The sequence below is a fragment of the Sus scrofa genome, chromosome 16, assembly GCF_000003025.6.
Source record: "Sus scrofa isolate TJ Tabasco breed Duroc chromosome 16, Sscrofa11.1, whole genome shotgun sequence".
NCBI lineage: Eukaryota > Metazoa > Chordata > Mammalia > Artiodactyla > Suidae > Sus > Sus scrofa.
Window position 1 is genome coordinate 34,253,519 of NC_010458.4, and position 19,858 is coordinate 34,273,376.

The 19,858-nt window shown below is 41.0% G+C and overlaps 1 protein-coding gene across 1 annotated transcript; it reads left to right on the plus strand.

The window, feature by feature from the left end:
• GZMA (granzyme A (granzyme 1, cytotoxic T-lymphocyte-associated serine esterase 3)) lies at positions 8,977-18,566 on the plus strand. The gene is given in 5 exon segments (NM_001143709.1): positions 8,977-9,053; positions 11,038-11,185; positions 13,284-13,425; positions 16,780-17,052; positions 18,107-18,566. Coding segments are annotated over 5 exon segments (777 nt in total). The 5' UTR covers positions 8,977-8,992; the 3' UTR covers positions 18,260-18,566.

Consider the following 19,858-nt stretch of genomic DNA (forward strand, 5'->3'; position numbering starts at 1 on the left):
CTAGGGGTTGAACGGGAGCTGCAGCTGCCAGTCTACACCACAGCCATAGCAATGCCAGATCCAAGCCACTGCGACCTACACCACAGCTCATAGCAACGACTCCCCGACCCACTGAGTGAAGCCAGGGGTCAAACCCCTATCCTCATGGATATTAGTCGGATCGTTTCCACTGCGCCACAAGAGAGCTCCTGCAGGTATGTTTATATGCTTTTTTTTTTTTTTTTTTTTTTTTTGGTCTTTTTGCCATTTCTTGGGCCGCTCCCGCGGCATATGGAGGTTCCCAGGCTAGGGGTCCAATTGGAGCTGTAGCCACCAGCCTACGCCAGAGCCACAGCAACGCGGGATCCGAGCCACGTCTGTGACCTACACCACAGCTCACGGCAACGCCGGACCCTTAACCCACTGAGCAAGGCCAGGAATCGAAACCGCTACCTCATGCTTCCTAGTCGGATTCGTTAACCACTGCGCCACCGACGGGAACTCCTATATGCATCTATTTTTATTTCATTGTTAAATTTTCAGCTGTTTTAGTCAACTTAGGCTAAAAATCATACTGCAGTTTTTTAAAAAATGACTAAAAAGGGAAGTAAGGGAATTGGTCTGGAAGACCCTAGAACAGCACTGTCCAATAGAACTTTTTTTTTTAATTTTTACCCACTTTTTATTCCTATACACAAAGTTTATTCTTATGCCTCTCCTCTTACTTCTAACATGTCAGACCTCTGTATTTCTTTGTGGAAAATGGATCTTCCTAATATGTTCCTATGTTATAATTTTTTTAAGAACTTTCTAAAAGGATGGAAATGTTCTATACCTGTGCTGCCCAATATGGTAAACACTGACTGTATGTGAAAAGTGAACGTCTTAATATGTGGCTACTGATGGAGTTCCCATTGTGGCTCCGGAGGTTAGGAACCCAGGTAGTATCCATGAGGGTGCAGGTTTCATCCCTGGCCTTATTCAGTGGATTAAAGATCTGATATTGCCATGAGCTGTGGTGTAGGTTGCAGACCTAGCTTGGATACCAGGTTGCTGTGGGGTATGCTGGCAGCTGCAGCTCTGATCTGATTCAGGTACCCTGGGAACTTCCATATGCCACAGATGTGGCCCTAAAAATAAAAATAAAAATTAAAAAAAAAAAAAGATGAAAATGTGGCCACTGAGACCAAGAAATTGGGTTTTTAAATTTAATTGATGTAATTTAAATTGAAACAGCTGTATATGCTAATAGCTACCATATTGTCTAGAACATGGTCTCCAAGAACTTTTTCAGCTCTGACTTGTAGAACTCTCTAAATGTGATTATAAATCACACACACACAGTGAATTCAGAGGACTAAAGTTAGATGGCTTCCTCAGAACTAACAGTAGGTGTCTCCCTTACCCTAAAACATCCACTGCTGCAATGGCTTCAGAAGCTTCAGTGATCAAATCGGCCACTGTCCCAGCCAGTGTGCTTTCACTCAGCTGATATAGGCCCAGAAATCAAGTTGCTCTATGGAAACTCCTCTGTATGCCAGACTATTGGGTGCTTTCCCCTAGAAGCAGAAAGTCAGGTTACTCACAGGCACTCAGGCTGCTGCCCAGCCAGTCACCACAAGAGGTTCTCTTCCTTCCTCTGAGCCCCAGGGTCCCCTCCACAGTTCCTCATAGATTCCCACACTTTGTGAAAAACAAAGTCATAAAGAAATTGTAGATTGATATATATTTGTCCAAGACGAGATTCTGCAAACTAGTTTTGCAAGTCATTCCCCTGGTTTCTGAGGCAGTGCAAGGACTGCATGTCTAACTGTCTTCCTACCCAAGAGAGAAACTGTAGCTGCAAAATAAATAAATGAATTAGAGTAGGGGCAATCCACAGAGCACCAAGAGAGTCAGGGCTAGAATCCAGATTTTCTGCAATTTTCCACCCTTTTTAAACTCAGGCTGACTTGGGTTGAGCTCCCTCACATTGGGAAGATAGTTTCAAATGTTACTCATGCCCAGACATCACTGTTCCACCGGCATCACGATTGCACAGACATCACTCTCAGCTGTACATCCCTAATGCACAGACCTCACTATTGCACAGTAGTTAAGAGAATGGGTTCTAAAGTCAGCCTGGATTTGCATTCCAGGTGCACAGTCAATAAGCTATGTCACTTAACCTCCCTAATCATCAGTTTCCCTATTTATAAAGTAGATAGTTGAGAAAACTGCAAGAAATCATCACAGTGGCAGGCTTCTACTTGCATATTAGCTATTATTAGAGAAGGTTATTTCTTTCTTGTAGCTTAGCTATATGATAACTGCTGTTCCAATTTACTCTTTAAAAGTGGTGCCACCAAATTAGAGAAGAAGCTGCCTTTCCTTCTGGGGAGAGAGTCTGTCTTCTAAATTCTTTAGGAGTCAGTGCCAAGCCTAGGGTAGATCAGAAGAGTCTGAACCCTCTCCTTCTACCCATGTTCTTTGTACAGGTTGAGAACAGTGGACGACTGAATCAATCACTTTCCTCCAGGTCCACTGGACAGATCCTATGCATACGTAGGCAGGAAATTTAACACATAACTAGTCTCCAGGAGAATAAAGGAGCAAAGGGACCAAAAGCCCCTCTCATTTAGAGGTTCAAAACCAGTAAGATCTTTCCAAAGGGGATCATAGGTGCATAAGAGGCACAGTTTAGGAACAGAGCCTTAGATAGGGAAGTGTCTTAATCAAGTCTCTGATCCAGTTCACCAAACTTTAGGAGCAGTGACCGGTTTAGGGGTCAGTCAGTCTTAGCTTTGAATTCTGGCTTATCAACTATTAATGGTACGACATTGGGTGAGTTATTTACCCTCCTGAGCTTCAGTTTCTTTACCTGTGAAGTAAGAATAATCAAATCCTCTTTCACAGCACAGCAGATGGTGATACTCTGGTAATGTCCCTATTTAACATTTTCATAGAACTACTTCATTTCACTATTTTCTCAGCTTAGTTGATATTTTTCATTTTAAGTAAGCACATCTTAATGAAGCCTTTGTTTTCAAAATTGGTCTGCTTACAGCACATGCATACACTTACGCACACTTGAACTCCACACCATCCCCTACACCTTACCCCACATCCTACTGGCCCCAGGGCACACTGGGACCCCACTCCATCCCTTTTCAGCTGTCAATCAAGAAGATAAGGACATTGCTAGGTGCCCTCTCTGTGCCAGGTAACACTTTACCTCCACACTTCTCTGCCCTGACTACCTTTTTATAATCACCTGGGAAACTTTGGGGGAAATGCCTGGGATCACCTCTAGAAAGTCAGAATCATTACTTTACAGCAGTCCTTTCAACAGCCCAATAAGCTAGTTACCACGGTGCTCACAAAGGATGCAGATATTAAATGGCGGGGCTGGAATTCAGAGGCAAGGCCCTCTTTTTTCCAAAGCCATGCTCTTCTCATGGATCACAGCACTGTACACTAGTGTCTCTAGTCTCTATTTAGCCTTAAGATCCAATCAGACAGAAACTCCCAGAACTAGCTCATGGTAGTTACTTTTATAAGTATCTTAAATTGAATGAATAAGTGAATGGAATATATCATGTTCTAGAAATTGAGTTAGACTAGGGCGTGGGTCCACATACTCAGATTAGTGAATCAAATGCAAGATCATTTAGGAGAAGAAAAGTGCAAAGACTTTCATTCCTTCACTAGGTACCAAAGGCTCACCCTATTAATTATCTCTTCAAATATTTCTTATGCCACCTTGCCCCTCTTTTCATATTGGGATTCCAATTCCATGACTGTTAGTTTGATAGGGTCCCACAGCTCTTGCATGGTCTCCTCTGGGTTAGTTTTTTTCTTTCTTTTGTTTTTTTATTTGTGCTTCAGTTTGGACAATTTCTACTGACCTGTCTTTAAGTTCCTTAAAAGTAAAATCTCCTAATGAGCTTATCAGTGTTAATTAGTCTCTCACCATGTTTTTCATTTCCAGCATTTCTATTTGGTCGCCTCTTATAATTCCCATCTCTCTGCTGATATCCCTCCTATTTCCCATCTTTTCCCGCTAGAGACTTTAACATGGAAATCATAATTATTTAAATTCTCTTTCTGATCATTCTAACCTCGAAGTCATATTTAAGTCTGATTCCGTTGGTTGCTTTGCCTCTTGATTGTGTTCTGTTTTCTTTGCTTCTTTGTGGATCTCATAATTTGCAGGACAACAGACACGGGAGGTAAAGAGTTTCATGTCTGGGTATGTGACTAACTCTTCTTTTTCTAGGCCTCAAATGTGAGGAATTGAGCCAGTCTAGTCAGGATTTGATCTGGGTTTGCATCTACTGTTGCTGCAGCTACCTTCAGTACACCTCAGGCTGTAGATTCCTCTGGCATTACCTTGTACTTATGGCTGGGGATGGGTTGGTTACCAGAGAGAGTTTCTCAGTGTTTGGTTCTGCTTCAGCCATCCCTGAACCTCAAAGATATTTTCTCCCCTTGTTTTTGCCCCCACCTCATAGTAGACTGCTATTATGGTTACTCAGGTCTCACTATCCTTGGGGTGGGAAGTGGTGAGATAATTTTTGTTGTCCACATTCAGGCCAGTCTTAGGCAGGCACTGTGCACCTTGCTCTCAGGTGTGGGGCCATCTCAGGGATCCTTTCTTGGCCCTGGTGGCAGAGGACCTTCCCCTGCCTCTCCATCAGAAATAGAGGGTTGTTTTTGTCCTCTTGCCCTCCCCCAGCTACAATGTGTCTTCATCTAGGCCATGAGGGTGACAGTATTTGCTGCCCTCTCCTCAGAAACTTAGGGTTTTTGCTCTGTAAAGAAAGCAGGGGTGAAGCAGCCTGGCAGAGCTTTGTGCCTTTCTTGCAATGGTGGCTGCTCTTGTTCCCTACACCAAAGGGGAGGCCCTCTCCAGTGTCCTACTTTGCCCCATAGCTTTCTCCTGGTGAGGTCCATGAAGACAAGCCTGCCAGCTAGCATGAATTCTCCTTGTGTCTGTAGCTCGCAGGGATGTAATACTCTCATGCTAACCCACACTCAGCCCTTAGCAATTCATTTTAAAATCTACCTGAACTTTTCCAATCAGAAACTATGATGTCCAGCATCTTCTCTGATCATGCTTTGCTCCAGGTGAGCAAGTCCTATCTCTCCCTGGAGGTACATACTTATTGTCCCTTAAACTTGCCTGCTTGGAGTTCTCTGGTGGCTCAGCAGGGTAAGGATCCAGTGTTATCACCATTGTGGCTCTAGTTATTGGTATGGGGTGGGTTCAGTCCTTAGCCCAGGAACTTCCACATGCTGCAGGCACAGCCAAAAAAAAAAAAAAAAAAAAAAAATCTCAGCCTTCTTGCTTGACCTGAAGCCTCGATTCTGAAGAAAAATTATGATTTTGAAGATGATTCAGATTTTTCTTTGTTGTAAAGGTGGTGTTAGCACTCTTTCCAACTTTCTACAGTCTAAACAGAAACCAGAAGTCTATGGATAGAGTGCTGCAAGGATCATACTTGTATATCCCCCAAGAATTAAGACAGAGGTATGGGTAGAGAAAGTAACAATAAGCTAGGATCTAAAATTGTCAAATGAGGAGATTCCTCAAAAAGCTTAACATAGATGACCATATGACTGAGTAAGTTCATTCCTAGGTATAGAACCAAAAAGCAGAGATCTGAACAGGTACTTTTTTTAAATGCCAATGTTCATTGCAGCATTATTCACAATAACCCCAAAATCCATCAACACATGAATGGATAAACAAAATGTGGTATATACATACAATGAAATATTATTCAGCCATAACAAGGAATGAAATTCTGATCCTTGCTACAACTGAACTAAACTTGAAGACATTATGCTTAGTAAAATAAGCCAAACAGATATCATATGATTCCATTTACATGAAATATCTACAATAGGTAATTTCATAGGGACAAAAAGTAGATCAGAGCTTACCAGAGGCTGGAAGGAGAGGGTGATGGGGAGTTAGTGCTTAATGATTACAGAGTTTCTGTTTAGGTGACTAAAAAGTTTTGGAAATAGTGGTCATAGGTGCACAATGCTACTGAATTGTACATTTAAAATGGTTTAAATGGCAAATTTTATGGTTTATAGATATATTATCACAATTTTAAAATTAATAGTTTTATATCAAAAACCATCTAGTTATATTTTTTAAATGGGTGAATTTCATAATACATCAATTGTATCTCAATAAAGTGGTTTTAAAAAAAGAAATGAAATAAAGGGGACTGTCCCAGTGGTCACAGTAGATGCGGCAACAGTGAGGCAGTGAATGGTCTAGTGGGGTGACGTGAGATGCAAAGCTAGGGGCTGGGAAGCAGGGGGAGGAAGATGGTCTGGTAGCTTCATTACCTAGAAAACCTACCACATAGAAACCTCTGCCCCAGACCACATCTAAATAACCGAATCACAACCAGAAAGATTTGGTGGGAACTTCATAAAAGTCTTCTCACTCTAAGAGTTTATTCAAAGTTGACTCCAGGTCTAAAGTTCAGAAAATCAAAGAAGTTATAATCACCTCTCTTCCACCTGCCACACTTCAGGGAAATCCTGTTCCCACAGTGTCCTTCTCTGGGAGGCAGGGGATGGGGCTGCCCAGATCCCACACCACAGGTAGGTGAAGCAGAGGAGCCCACTGCCATCTCCACTCCTCCCACTTACCACCTCCAGTGGAATCACAGTGTTTCAGATCAGTGAATGTCTTGACTCCAAATCCTACTTTGTGGGTCTAATTTATAAGGTCACTCCCAACTCCTAGTGTCACTCCTAACTGTCAGCCTGAGCTCCCAGAGGGAAGAAGTTATGTGCTATCACTTTCTTAGTGGTCATCATACTTGAAGGGGGGGGCAGTGGATGTTGTGGAGGGAGAAAAGAGGAGTATGGAAGAGAAGCCACCAATATAAGGATACATGGCTAGACAGGAAACCTCTTGGCATCAAACACAACTAATTGCTCAGAATATTTTCCAAGAGCAGTAAGAATTACTGCTTCAAAAAATAACCTATTTATCCACTAGATTCTATCTCCTCTAAACAATAGATGTTTCCAAAAGGCTTGAACTCTGCATTTCTGCATCACGCTGAGCCTTAGATCTCAGCAGCATTGGCAATGGAGTCCAGGGATGCAAGGCAAAAGATGCATCATGCAGGTATAAGGCAGGGTGCTGTCAGGTGGTACCCAAGATGGTACAGGCCATGCAGAATTGGTATCCACAGGTAACTGAAGAGGAACAAATGACCATGCTCCATGGATTTCATAAGGTCAAGGGGATCTGTGGTGACACATAGGAGGTGTTTGATATAGTAACATTTTTGTGATCACTTTCCATGTTATTTAATTGTTGCACAGAATGGTTATACAGATGAATTATAATGTACTTACATGCCAAATAATGCTTCCCACCTACCCCAAAGATGCCCACATCCTAATCCCTTGAGCTTTTGCATAGCAAAGAGGAATCGAGATTGTAGATAAAATTAACACTGCTGATCTGCTGATCAGCTCAACCTAAAACAGAGAGATGATCTGAGTGGGCTCAGTGTAATCACAGGGATCCTTAAGAGTGGAAGCAGCGGAAAGAAGACGAGTCAGTGTCAGGGTGAGGCAATGTGAGAAAGACTCCACCAGCTATTGATGGCTTTGAAGCTGGAAGGGAGCCAAGGAATGTGGGCAGCCTCTAGAAGCTGGAAAAGGCAAGGAAATGGAGTTTCCCTTAGAAAGGAATGCAGCCCAGCTGACACCTTGATTTTCACCCAGGTGTCAGCACATCAGACGTCTGACCTGTAGAGCTGTGAAAAATAAATTTATATTGTTTTAAGCCACTAAGTTTGTAGTAATTTGTTACAGCAACAATGGGAAACTATATAATTACTAATTCCTTATTTAGGAGCATTTTGACTATTTTCAACTTTTTCTCATTAGGAACAATAATTCATGGAACTCCTTATAGCTAAATTTTTATGCAACTCCACAATTTTTTAAATTATGAATCATAGACATGTCTTGGATCAAAGACCATGCAAAAATTTAGTCATATCTTTACATGTATCACCTTCCAGAAATATAGTAGCAGTTTGAATTATTATATGCACATGAGAATTTCCAACATTGGAGGGTATTTTTTTGTTTGCTTTTTAATTTTTAGTAATTTGACAGGCAAAAAATTACATTAAAATGTTTTAAATTGGATTTTTATTATTGCTAACTTGTCCTGTGTACATATGCACACCTCTATAGATTAGGAATATAGCAGCCATTTTTATTTCTTCTTTTGTAAATTACTTGTTCACATTCTCTGACTATTTTTCTTTTCAGAGATTCATCTTATTGCTTTATAAAAATAGCTATTTGTGTCACATCAATGGAAAATGTTTACAATTTGGCTTTATATTTGATGTGAGGTACAGAAAGTTCAACTTTTAATCACTGAATCTATCAATCTTTTCTTTTTGCCTTTGCTGTTATATCTTAAAGCCACTTTCTTGTTTCTACATGTGTAAAAATATTTATCGGTATCTTCATTTAGTGCTTTTATAGGTGAAATGTGTGCTTAAGAATCTAACTTCAGTTTTCGTTTGTGATTACCCAGAAATCTCAACATTGAATGCATTGAATATCTGTCCTTTCCCTATTAGAAGAGATATAAAGACGATACTTCAAAACAATTTCTGATATAGACTTGAAATCTCAGTTTTTAAAAATAAACTCATATTTGAAAGTGAAGAAGTTGTCAAAAAAGAGGAATTTTCTGTTTAATGTCTTTAATTTATCATAGTCTCCATGGCTTCATCTTTACCCTTTAAGATAGGAGAGTTCTAATGAAGGAAATGTGAAACAAATAAGTGACCACAGTGTCTCTAAAATGAAGTTAGGTTTCCCACTAATAAAACACCAAAATCTTTAGCCACACGGCAGAGAAAGAAAAAAAAAGAAAAAAACCACATCCTTTGTGTTTCATTATATATTACCAAGTCAGTACCTGAAACTAAATAGTCTCCATATGTGAGTAACAGAAGCCATGGAAATTCCTTTTCCTTTCTTTTTTCCTGCTGCCATGTGTCTCCTTATAATTCCTGGAGGTAAGACATAGTTCCATATGCTTTTCAGTTTTGCTCATGAGAAAAGAGAATTTTATATTGGTTTAATTTTTGTTTAATGTTGTGTAAAGGGGAAAAAGAAACCATAACTTAATTTCCAATAGTTTTTCATGTTACCTTTTGTCTTTGCTATCTGAATGGCATATTGGCTTTTTAAGATGAAAATGTACCCTATTGTGTCTATAGGAATAATATGAAAGCATTAACTGTATCTGGAGATTCTCATAAATTCAGGCCAGGTCTCCAGAGCAAAACCTTCAAGTGATAAACCAATAAAGCCATTAAATTGGGGATAGGTAGATTACTTACTAACTGGATGTCTCAGTCATACAGATACAATTGAGTAGTCATAGCTCTCAGATAAATCTTAAAACTTTTGGTTTAGAATTTATTTGTGAGTATCTATTTCCAGTGGTAGGGGTGGTGAAAGAAATAACATCTGTGTAAAATAATCCAATAAATTATATGTATATACATGTGCCAACATTTAGTAAAACTTATAATTAAGTATAGACATATTCTAAATGTTTTACATTTACTCTTTTTTTTGGGGGGGGGGTCTTTTCTAGGGCCATGCCTGTGGCATATGGAGGTTCCCAGGCTAGAGGTCTAATCGGAGCTGTAGCCACCGGCCTACACCACAGCCACAGCAACGCGAGATCCGAGCTTCATCTGCAACCTACACCACAGCTCATGGCAACGCCGGATCCTTAACCCCCTGAGCAAGGCCAGGGATCGAACCTGTAACCTCATGGTTCCTAGTTGGATTCGTTAACCACTGCGCCAAGACGGGAACTCCTACATTTACTCTTCTTAAGTATCACTGTTATCAGCCCATTTTACACAAGAGGAAACTAAGGCATGGAGAGGTTAAGTGAGTTTACTAAAGTCGTCAGCTAGTAAGTAGGGGAGCTGGGATATGAACCCAGAGTCCATGTTCTTAACCACATACTGTGATACCTTAGAGGCTCAGTGAGACCTTCAGAGCTGGGATTCTTTACATGTGATCCATGAGTCCCTTCAAGGCCATGGAAAGCCATTAAGAAGTCTATGAGTCTCCCAAAACTATATGCAAATACTTATATGCGTATGTGTGTCTATACGTTATCAGATTCTCAAATGGCTCTATATTTCAAAAATAACAAAAGTAAAGAGCCACAGCTTTAGAAAAACAGTGCTTCACAATGGAAAGAATTTTTTTCATGATGTAGAACCAAATTAGAACACTCCTTCGCTATTTATTAGTTGTATGAACTTAAACAAGGTAATTGGCCTCTCTAAACTTCATGTTCCTTATCTCTACATGGGAATAATAACACCCACCTGGCATTATAGTAAACATCAGAGCCAGTGTCTGGAACTAACCAGTGCCTGGTAAATCATAGATGCTGTCATTATTATAGTTAATAATAATTGTTGATTTTTTTCTTTGATTTTAATATAATTTACCAAATTATCATTCCAAATAATAATCCCACCAGGGGATGCTGTGAGATTTTTCAAGGCCAAAAGCATAGTATCCAACCCAAAATTAAGACAGGGCAGCCTGCAGTAGGAAGTAAATAGACTAGGAATGGCAGAAACAAAAGAATGGGATTTCTCCCCAATCTGCTCTAACTATCTAATATTAGGTAAGTCTTTAATCTTTTTGCTTTTTGAGCCTGAAGAAAAAGACTCTGTTATCAGATATGTTCCACCTCCCAGGGATAGGAAGGAGAAAGACATTATGTTAAAGGTGCTTTGAATTCTTGAGCAAAAGAAACATCATTTAAATTCAAGATAACTACTATCCACAGCTGTCATGGAAAACTGTAGAAACTGTACCATTTGAACTGCTTTGATCTCTCCCTGACCCAGAGTGCATGTCTATGTACTCATTCTGGATAACTTCATTTTATCAGAACTTTCTCAGAGGGAAGCATGACTTGGTCATAAGATAGGATTTCACTCTGGATTACTCTTTCAGTTTTTCCAGTATCCTGTGACGGAATTATAGGAGGAAATGAAGTGTCACCCCACACAAGGCGCTACATGGCTTTAATTGAAGGGCTGAAAGTCTGTGCAGGGGCTTTGATCAAAGAAAACTGGGTGTTGACAGCTGCTCACTGTGACCTGTAAGTAATTCTGAGCTACTCTCATTCTCAGGCAGTTTGGGGAGGGGCACAAGAATTGTAAAAGTGACAGCGAAGTCCAAAGCCAAAACTAGGCAGGAATGGAGAAGAAAGTGGACAAGCACATTCAATGTTATGTACTGTGATATTTATTTCTATTAGCAAAAGCCAGATCTTATAGAATAAAATTGAAATGCATGACCATTTTCTCATATTATTTTAAAATATTTTTCACCATAAATAGCAACATTATTAACATTCTGAAAAACAAGAAAGGTGAAAAATAGAACTCATAATGTCATCAATTTCACAACAACCACTGCTAATATTTTGCTATATTTTGTTGCAGTCTTTTTCCATAAGTATATTTTACACAGTTGAGCCATTGTTCTCTGTGATTACAAGTAATTTACTCACTGTTATATAATCATAACTGTTATATAATACATAATTTGTTTTATCCCGTGTTGCTACATATTAGATTGAACCATAAGAAATTACTGACATTTAACTGTTCTACTTTACAAAATAGCCATTTCCTATGGTTCAAACTAATGTTTTTCCTAATTGTGCTTTGAAAGTCAGAATAATGTTTATCACATCCTATGCTGCTGTTTTCTTCATCAGTACCTGCTGTTGGTAACTGGCACCTACTATTGCCCTGCTTGCTTTAGGAGGGTTTCATGAATAAAAGAAGAGACCTAAAAACTAGCTTCCCACAAAAAAGATCCAAACTGATCTGCATTATATTGTGTCAAATGAGAACTTGTCAGAAGTTCCTGTTGTAGATCAGCGGGTTAGGAACCCAACTAGTATCCATGAGGATGCAGGTTCGATTCCTGGCCTCACTCAGTGTGTCAGGGATTCAGCACTGCCTTGAGCTGTGGTGTAGGTCGCAGATGCAGCTCAGATCTGGCATTGCTGTGGTGTGGTGTAGGCCAGTAGTTGTAGCTCCAATTCAACCCCTCATCTGGAAACTTCCATATGCCTCAGGTACAGCTCTACAAAAAAAAAAAAAAAAAAGAGAGAGAGAGAGAATTTATCAAGTAAGAACTTTAACACAGTGAATACTATAAATAAAGCTAACCACTGACATACTTGATTAAAAGGCCCACTTGCTGCAAAGTCTATCCAGCAAAACAAGAAATGCTTGTGCCCACCTCTCCCAGATTAGCTAGCATTCGGTTCATAAACTAGACTTAGGGCTAGTGCAGTTCATTTGTTTGCTTTTCTGTGTATGTGTGCATGCACGCATGCTTGTTTATTTAGAGATTCAGCTTTAAAATTTCACTGTAAAATCAAGATTCATTTCTTCAGTCCTTCCTATTAAAAGCTTGACTTTTTTTTTTTTTTTTTTTTTTTTTGTCTTTTTGCCTTTTCTAGGGCTGCTCCTGCGGCATATGGGGATTCCCAGGCTAGGGGTCTAATTGGAGCTGTAGCCACAGCAACATGGGATCCAAGCCGCATCTGCGATCTACACCACAGCTCACAGCAACGCCAGATCCTTAACCACCAAGCGAGGCCAGGGATTGAACCCGCAATCTCGTGTTTCCTAGTCGGATTTGTTAACCACTGCACCACGACGGGAATTCCTTGACTCTTTTTCAATTTTACCATCTTCGAAGACTTAAACAAGGTGCACTATCTTCCTAAAACACAGAGAAGCAAACCTGCCACCTCTGCTCTCCTTGTTAAGTTTAGCGTCTTTTTCTTGGGTTTAGTCTCTTCCATTAGGTGTTGACTCCACAAATCCAAGACAGATGGTGAAATAGAGCTCCTCTCCCAGCGGCAGACCCCTTTGGTCAGCACCCAAGCATACCTCTCCAGGCCTTGACAGCCCAATGCTCTTGCTTCTGCCAAAAGGCCTGAGATTCCCTTCCTGTTACTTCTTCCTTAAAAACATGTGAAGTTAAAGCAATTTGAGATAATATCCGTCTTGGGAGATTTAGGTAAAGGGAAAAGCCTCATAAATTCCCCCTGCCTTACTGTGCTTGTTTTCAGATAGAAAACTATTGAAAAGAACTGATCAGATTTAATCAAATCCATGCTTCATTTCATCTCTTCTCTCACATGCATGACACATTGTCCTTGCTTTCTCCAGGAAAGGCAACCCTCAAGTTATTCTTGGAGCCCACTCTACATCCCATAAAGAGAAATATGACCAGACATTTTCCATTAAAAAGGCAATTCCTTATCCATGTTTTGATCCACAGACATTTGAAGGGGATCTTCAGCTGCTTCAGGTAAATATGGTTTTTTTCAGTAACTATTTTGAAATAGCAAAATTTTGAAATTTGGTCAGTTTAACCTGAAACTAAGTTTTCACATGCTGGCCTCACAGCCAAGGGTGGCTAGTACCAGGAGATGAGGGAAGAAGCAGAGCTGAGACCCAGCACAATTGCAGAGATGTTCCCCCTCTAGGGAGTCAGTTCAATTCAACAGATATTGACAAAAGTCCTACTTTGAAAGGATGCCAATCCAAAATGGTAATGCCACCAGCAACTCAACAGCAGTCAAACCATGTTGCATTTATTGATTCTTGCTCAGCAAGCCAGTCTGTACCCCATGAGGAAGCATGGAGTAGCTCGGTAAGAGAGTTTAGATGGGGCTTATCCTAGGATCTGGGCTTGTGTCACATGCGGAGGAGGGGGTTTTCGGAAGTAGGAGTTTGCTCTGAACTGTCATCCAGAAGTAGAATAATTCTATGATTGAGTATCTCAGTGAATTCTATCCAGGAGGATGAGAAGCAGCAGTCATTCATTTTAGCCCATAGGGGGCATTTGGTCATTTTGCAGGGTAGGGGGAATGATGCACAGTGACCTTGCTTTTGCTTGTACTCAAACGTGACTACAGAGCAGCCTGGGTTTTGCTCCCTTCTTTAGGGCCTGATATTGGTGGTCTAGGAGAGTGTTGGTGATCAATAGGAAAAATCATGGCCCAGCTATGAATGCCAATAAGCTTTTCTCTTCTTCATAAGATAAGTAGGTCCTGTTCTCAAAGCATTCACAGTCTAGTGGAGAGACATATAAATCAACAGCTCTGGTCTGACAGCATGTGACTCATCAGTGATGGAGATGACTAAGAGGGGGCTCTACGGGAGCATGTGGCGTGTCCAGATGATCAGGGAAGCTTTCTTAGAGAAGGTACAGAAGTCAGTTGGTAAAAAGGAGAAAAGGACTTTTGAGGCAGGAAGAACAACCTGTGCAAGAGGGGTCTTTCTGGAAAATGCATTTGGAGGAAGAAGGGGAAAAAGGGGAGTTATCATGAGACTTGAGGAAGAGGGGACCCAGACATTGTACACCATGGGAAGAAGTTTGAACTTTATGGGGAAGGAAATGGGAGGGTACTTTAAGCAGGGCGGTGACATGATCAGACTTGGTTTTAGAAGTATTATCTGGCTGCTGTACAGACAGAATAGCAATGGCAGAAATGGAAAGCAGAGTGTGAACAGAAGATTCACACTAGTCCAAAGGGTCTTGATGAGGAACTTCCCCAGCAGGAGTTAACAGGAAGCTCAGAGGATCCACACACCCCCACCTCAGAAGTAAAGATAGGGCCCTAGAGCTCTGTATGTTTCTGGCAAACTCCTCACATTCCCTGACTCCCAGGGTTTAATAATGACCCCCATACTATCTGCCTTGAGACTCTCAAGTTGGGCCTCTCTCACTCTGGTCACTCCTCCTCCCCTATACTGTAAATTCCCCTCCCACCCCCAACCCTGGGCAGGGAAAAGCAACCCCCATCCCACCCCTACCCAGTAGAGGGCACCTCCTGCCCTACTTCCTCCTGCATTTTTCTCCACAGCACTTACTCTCTGATATGCTTTAGATTTTTGTCTGCCTCCCTTGCTGGAACAAATATAATCCCCAAAGAACAGACATTTTCTTATTTTTATGCCCTATACCAGGTGGTATAATACCTAGTACATAGTAGGCCCTCTATAAATATTTCCTGAATAATTTTGGATAAGGGATGCAATTAAGCCAGGCAATGGCAAAGGTCATCAAGGGAATAGATCCTGAACTCAAGTTTCAAGCAGGTAGTAGCAGTGGTCGTCTCCTTCAGGACCTGGGAATCTTACCTTTACAAGAGTGTGGAGTGAGTAGCAGATATGAGGGGTTCATATACTTGAAGTCAAGTTAGGAAACCCCTTCTCAGCTCTGACACTGTGGCCAATAGGGTGATGTTGCTACAGAAATCATAAAGAGGGTGTCAGGACCTTACCATGGTTAACCTACCAGGTTTAAAACCTACTGATATGGGAGTTCCCGCTGTGGCTCAGTGGTTAACGAATCCAACTAGGAACCATGAGGTTGCGGGTTCAATCCCTGGCCTTGCTCAGTGGGTTAAGGATCCGGCGGTAGGTGTAGGTCACAGACACAGCTCAGATCCCGTGTTGCTATGGCCCTGGCATAGGCCGGCAGCTTCGGCTCTGATTAGACCCCTTGCTTGGGAACCTCCATATGCCATGGGCACGGCCCTAGAAAAAGACCAAAAAGCAAACAAAATCCTACTGATATGTTCATGGATACTCTGTGTGCTTGACCCCAGGGAGCTCCCTACAAGCATATGCTTCCCAGACTCCAGTTCTGATCCATTCATTCAGACCTGAAGACCTTTCTGGGGGTTCTTCCTCCTTGTTCAACCAGCCAGATAACAAGAATGAAGGCTGTGAGAAAGCATGAGCAGGAGAGAAGGAGGGACATTGCACATGAGCATTTGAAGTCAGTTCTGTGGAAAGACCTTAAACTGTGGCCATTTCACCTTGTAAATGTTAGCGAGGTGGGGTTTGAGCACACTAACAATTTAGAGGGGACACTGAGGAAGTGGGGACAGTCTGATGGCAGGAAGTGGTGCCTGAAAATGATGCAATGATAGGAATATGACAGTGGCCTTTGCTGCTGTGCTGCTGTGCTTCTGTGTTTTAAGAAGGTCCACAATACCAGGACCCTCTACCATTTCAAACTGAGCTTAAGGCAAGAAGAAAAGAAGACTAGAATCATCTTCCTCTACCCTCTACTCAACCACAATTGGAAAGAGAGAAAGCAAGGCAGTGAGCCTAGAAGAGGGTTTGATAAGTAAAAGAAAAGGGCAGGATGTGGGTGAGCCCCCCAAGGCAGTGAGACTGGTTTGTACATGCTCAGAAGTGGGGAAGCCGCATTTATACTAAAGTGGAAAATGAGGACACCAGCCCCTTTCCCACTGCACCCCACTGCATCTGGAGCCCTGCTTTTCTTCGATTAATCTCAGTACCAGTCAGTTTACAAACCTAAGACCACCTGAAAAAATGAGGATTGAGTTCTCCAATACAGCTTTTCACCTGCAGAACTGTCAACCACCACCAACATAATTTCATCATTGACAGGTCAGCTGGATTGGAATTCACCTAAACTAGCCTAGCAAAACACTCCTGAAAAGGTGTGTTGTGATTTTTTAAAAATCAATTACTGATGGTTAATTAGGTTGGAACATGTCTTTGGTCATGTCCTTTGTAAGAACATGCCAAATAAGCAAGATACCTATTTCAGTCAGAGCTGTTTTCTGGGTTTGGTTACTGCTGTCCTTGCCTAAAACTGCATCTCCTGTCTCTTTTCTAGCTGGAAGGTAAAGCAACTATGACCAAAGCTGTAGGAATACTTAAGCTACCCAACACAGGAAAAGATGTCGAACCCCACACCAAGTGTCATGTGGCAGGATGGGGAAGCACCAGAAAAGACTCGTGCAAAATTTCAAACACCTTGAGAGAAGTCAACATTACTGTGATAGATCGAAAAATGTGCAATGATGCCCAGCACTATAATTTTAATCCAGTTATTGACCTTGGTATGATCTGTGCAGTTGGTAGAAAAGGTGAAGATGATTCATGTGAAGTAAGTAAATTAAAAATTTTAACTGTTTGGGGGGCTATAAGAAATCAGGGTAAATAGAAGGCCTAGGAAGAACAGGGTGGACAATTGTTAATACATTTTATGGGCAAGGACCTGCAAAAAAGTCGTCATGTACCCCTTTGCCCCAGGTGAAATCTTCTGCCCAGGGAAACTTTTCTCTTTACTAATGATCAGGAACCCATTTACCTGCCACTTATGGATGCTATCCAGCCTTCTCAAAACTGATTATGACAGCTGGGATTTATCAGGTGCCAGGAACTATGTCAAGTTCTGTGTTGTATGCCATTTAATCCTAAAATAGCCCCATGCGCTAGACGCGATTATTATCAACTCTACTTTACAGATGAGGAAATGAAGGCATAGAAAGTTATTTAACTTCCCCAAGTTAGGTGACTCACCTGTCTATGGGATGCACCTGGACTTCGACCGAGGCCATCTGGCTCCCAGCTCCTACGTTATTTTGCCTTTCTATGTGCCGAGAACGGGCTTGACCAGGGTTTGGCCCTGTTTGGAACTCATGAGTTTGCAAAGTCAGAGAGAACATGAAATGAAGGCTGATGAATCTTGGAAATGATCCTTAAAAATTGTTTGAACTATTGCAAGTTCTCCTTGGTCTGAGATGGCTTAGCTAGTGTCCTTCAGAGCAGGGAGCAGTTCAGACCCCATCTCATGCCTTCAGGCAACCCCAGCATTCAGTTTCTTCCCCTAAAGTCTATAGACGAAGAAAAAGAGGTACAGGTACAATTATTTTTCACTGTTAAAGGCTTCCTTTGTGATTCTTCCTTTGTCTCACTGATGAAAAAGAGCTTCACATCTTCTCCAGAATTGCCTTTTTCAAAAGGAAAATGATTAGAAAAGATAGACAAATCTGTGTTAATTGATGTTGAGGGCAGATAACTAATAAAAGAGATATTAAATTCACCTTTAAATAATGAAAGAGAGAAAGGATTTTTGAGTGAATAAATGAATTAATAGAAAGGTAAGTAAATACCTTTGGAAAGCACCCCTATTTAAAACACATGACTTTCTGTTTCAGGGAGATTCTGGAAGTCCTCTGATATGTGACAACATTTTCAGAGGGGTCACTTCCTTTGGGAAGTGTGGTAACCCCCAGAAGCCTGGCGTCTACATTCTCCTCACCAAAAAACACCTCAACTGGATAAAGAAAACCATTGCAGGAGCCATATAGCATTTCTTCTTCAAAGCAGAAAACTGAGGTAACCACCTGGAGATGTCAAGCAAAGCGGGTTTTAACTTGTCCTATCTGAAGAAGCACCTCGCAAGCCTCTTAACCTGGTGTCCAAACGATAGCCTGACTGAAAAACCAGCAATGAAAGAAATGACCTTCTGCCTTCTCTCTTCCACCATTAGTGAAGACTGATTAATCGCTGTTCTCTATCTGTGGCAAGAAATGTCCCTTGAGAAAAAGTTCCCCAGTTCAGTGACTCTCTATTTTATTCAGAATTTAAAGACCATCACTTTGGGGTTCATCCTTAAAAGGAAGTCAATCTCAGGAAAAGTTAGAATGTTCTTCTTGCTTCCAAATGAAGCTCCAAAATATTAGTGGCCTTGGGAATTCAGAGCCTGCTGTTCTGACTCAACTCAACGTGGGAGTAAGGAGAGAGATAAAGGGGGATTTTTCACTTCTTACTGTATATTTCTGTATCACTTAACTTTTTACAAAAATGTGTGGTATAAATACAATGGGAAAGACTTGGTGTGTGTTTTAGATAGTTGGAAAATTTGGAATTTGAGGTTAGGGATAGTTCAGGGCACTTGCATCATTTATTAACTACAAGTAGACTAAAATTTTACAGGCCTTGGTCCAGTCAGTATTTTGATATGTATTTTGCCTTTGCTAATCAATTTATATATATGAGCACTAAGCGTAGTTCTATGCTATTCTTAATAGATTGTGATGCATAATAAATAAAAGTGGCTTTTTTTATCACCTACTATTTAGATCCCATCTTTTTGTTCTCTCTCTCCAAAGAACTGATTGATAATAAACTCATTCTCTAATAATCCTAAATGATTTATCCAATTTAATTCCCCAAACATTTCCTTGCTAAAAATGTTTCAGTCAGGCTATCATGGGCCATGTGCTAGGCATTATGTCCAGCTCTATAAATACTAAGACTGCCCTCAAAGTGTTTGAAGTCTAGTAGAAAACAAGGAGAAATCCAAGAATAAGAGGATATATGCACTGGGTTCTGAGTAAGGATATCTATTAACTTAAGAAGGTGATAAGGAAAAGATAAATAATATTTCACATGCCCAGCAGCCCTCACAATAAGCCCTCAGAGTCTTCCTCCTGAGACGTGCCCTGTGTCTTCACAGATCAACACAAATTTTGGATTGCAGACTGGAATGCCACAGACATCACAACAGCCTAGTGGATAGATCACTGATCTACCAGTCAGACACGAGCTCCATCACTAGACAGTGTAAGACCTTGAGCAGGGAATGTCTGTGCCTCTGTTTTCACACTTGTGAACTAGAAATAGTAACATAAAAAGGCCTAACAGGAGGTGTCCCCAAAATGTGAAGTTAAGAGTGGTGCATCTTCCTAGTTCACACTTCCTAAGATGGTTATCATCAAAAAATAGACAGATATTGACGAGGATGTGGAGAAACCCTAATACAACACTGATGGGAATATGAAACACTGTGGAAAGCAGTTTGACAGTTCCTCAAAAGGTTAGACATAGTGCTAATACGTGACTCTGTGATTCCACTCCTGGGCATGTACACAAGAGCAATGAAGACCCATGTCCTCGCCAAAGCA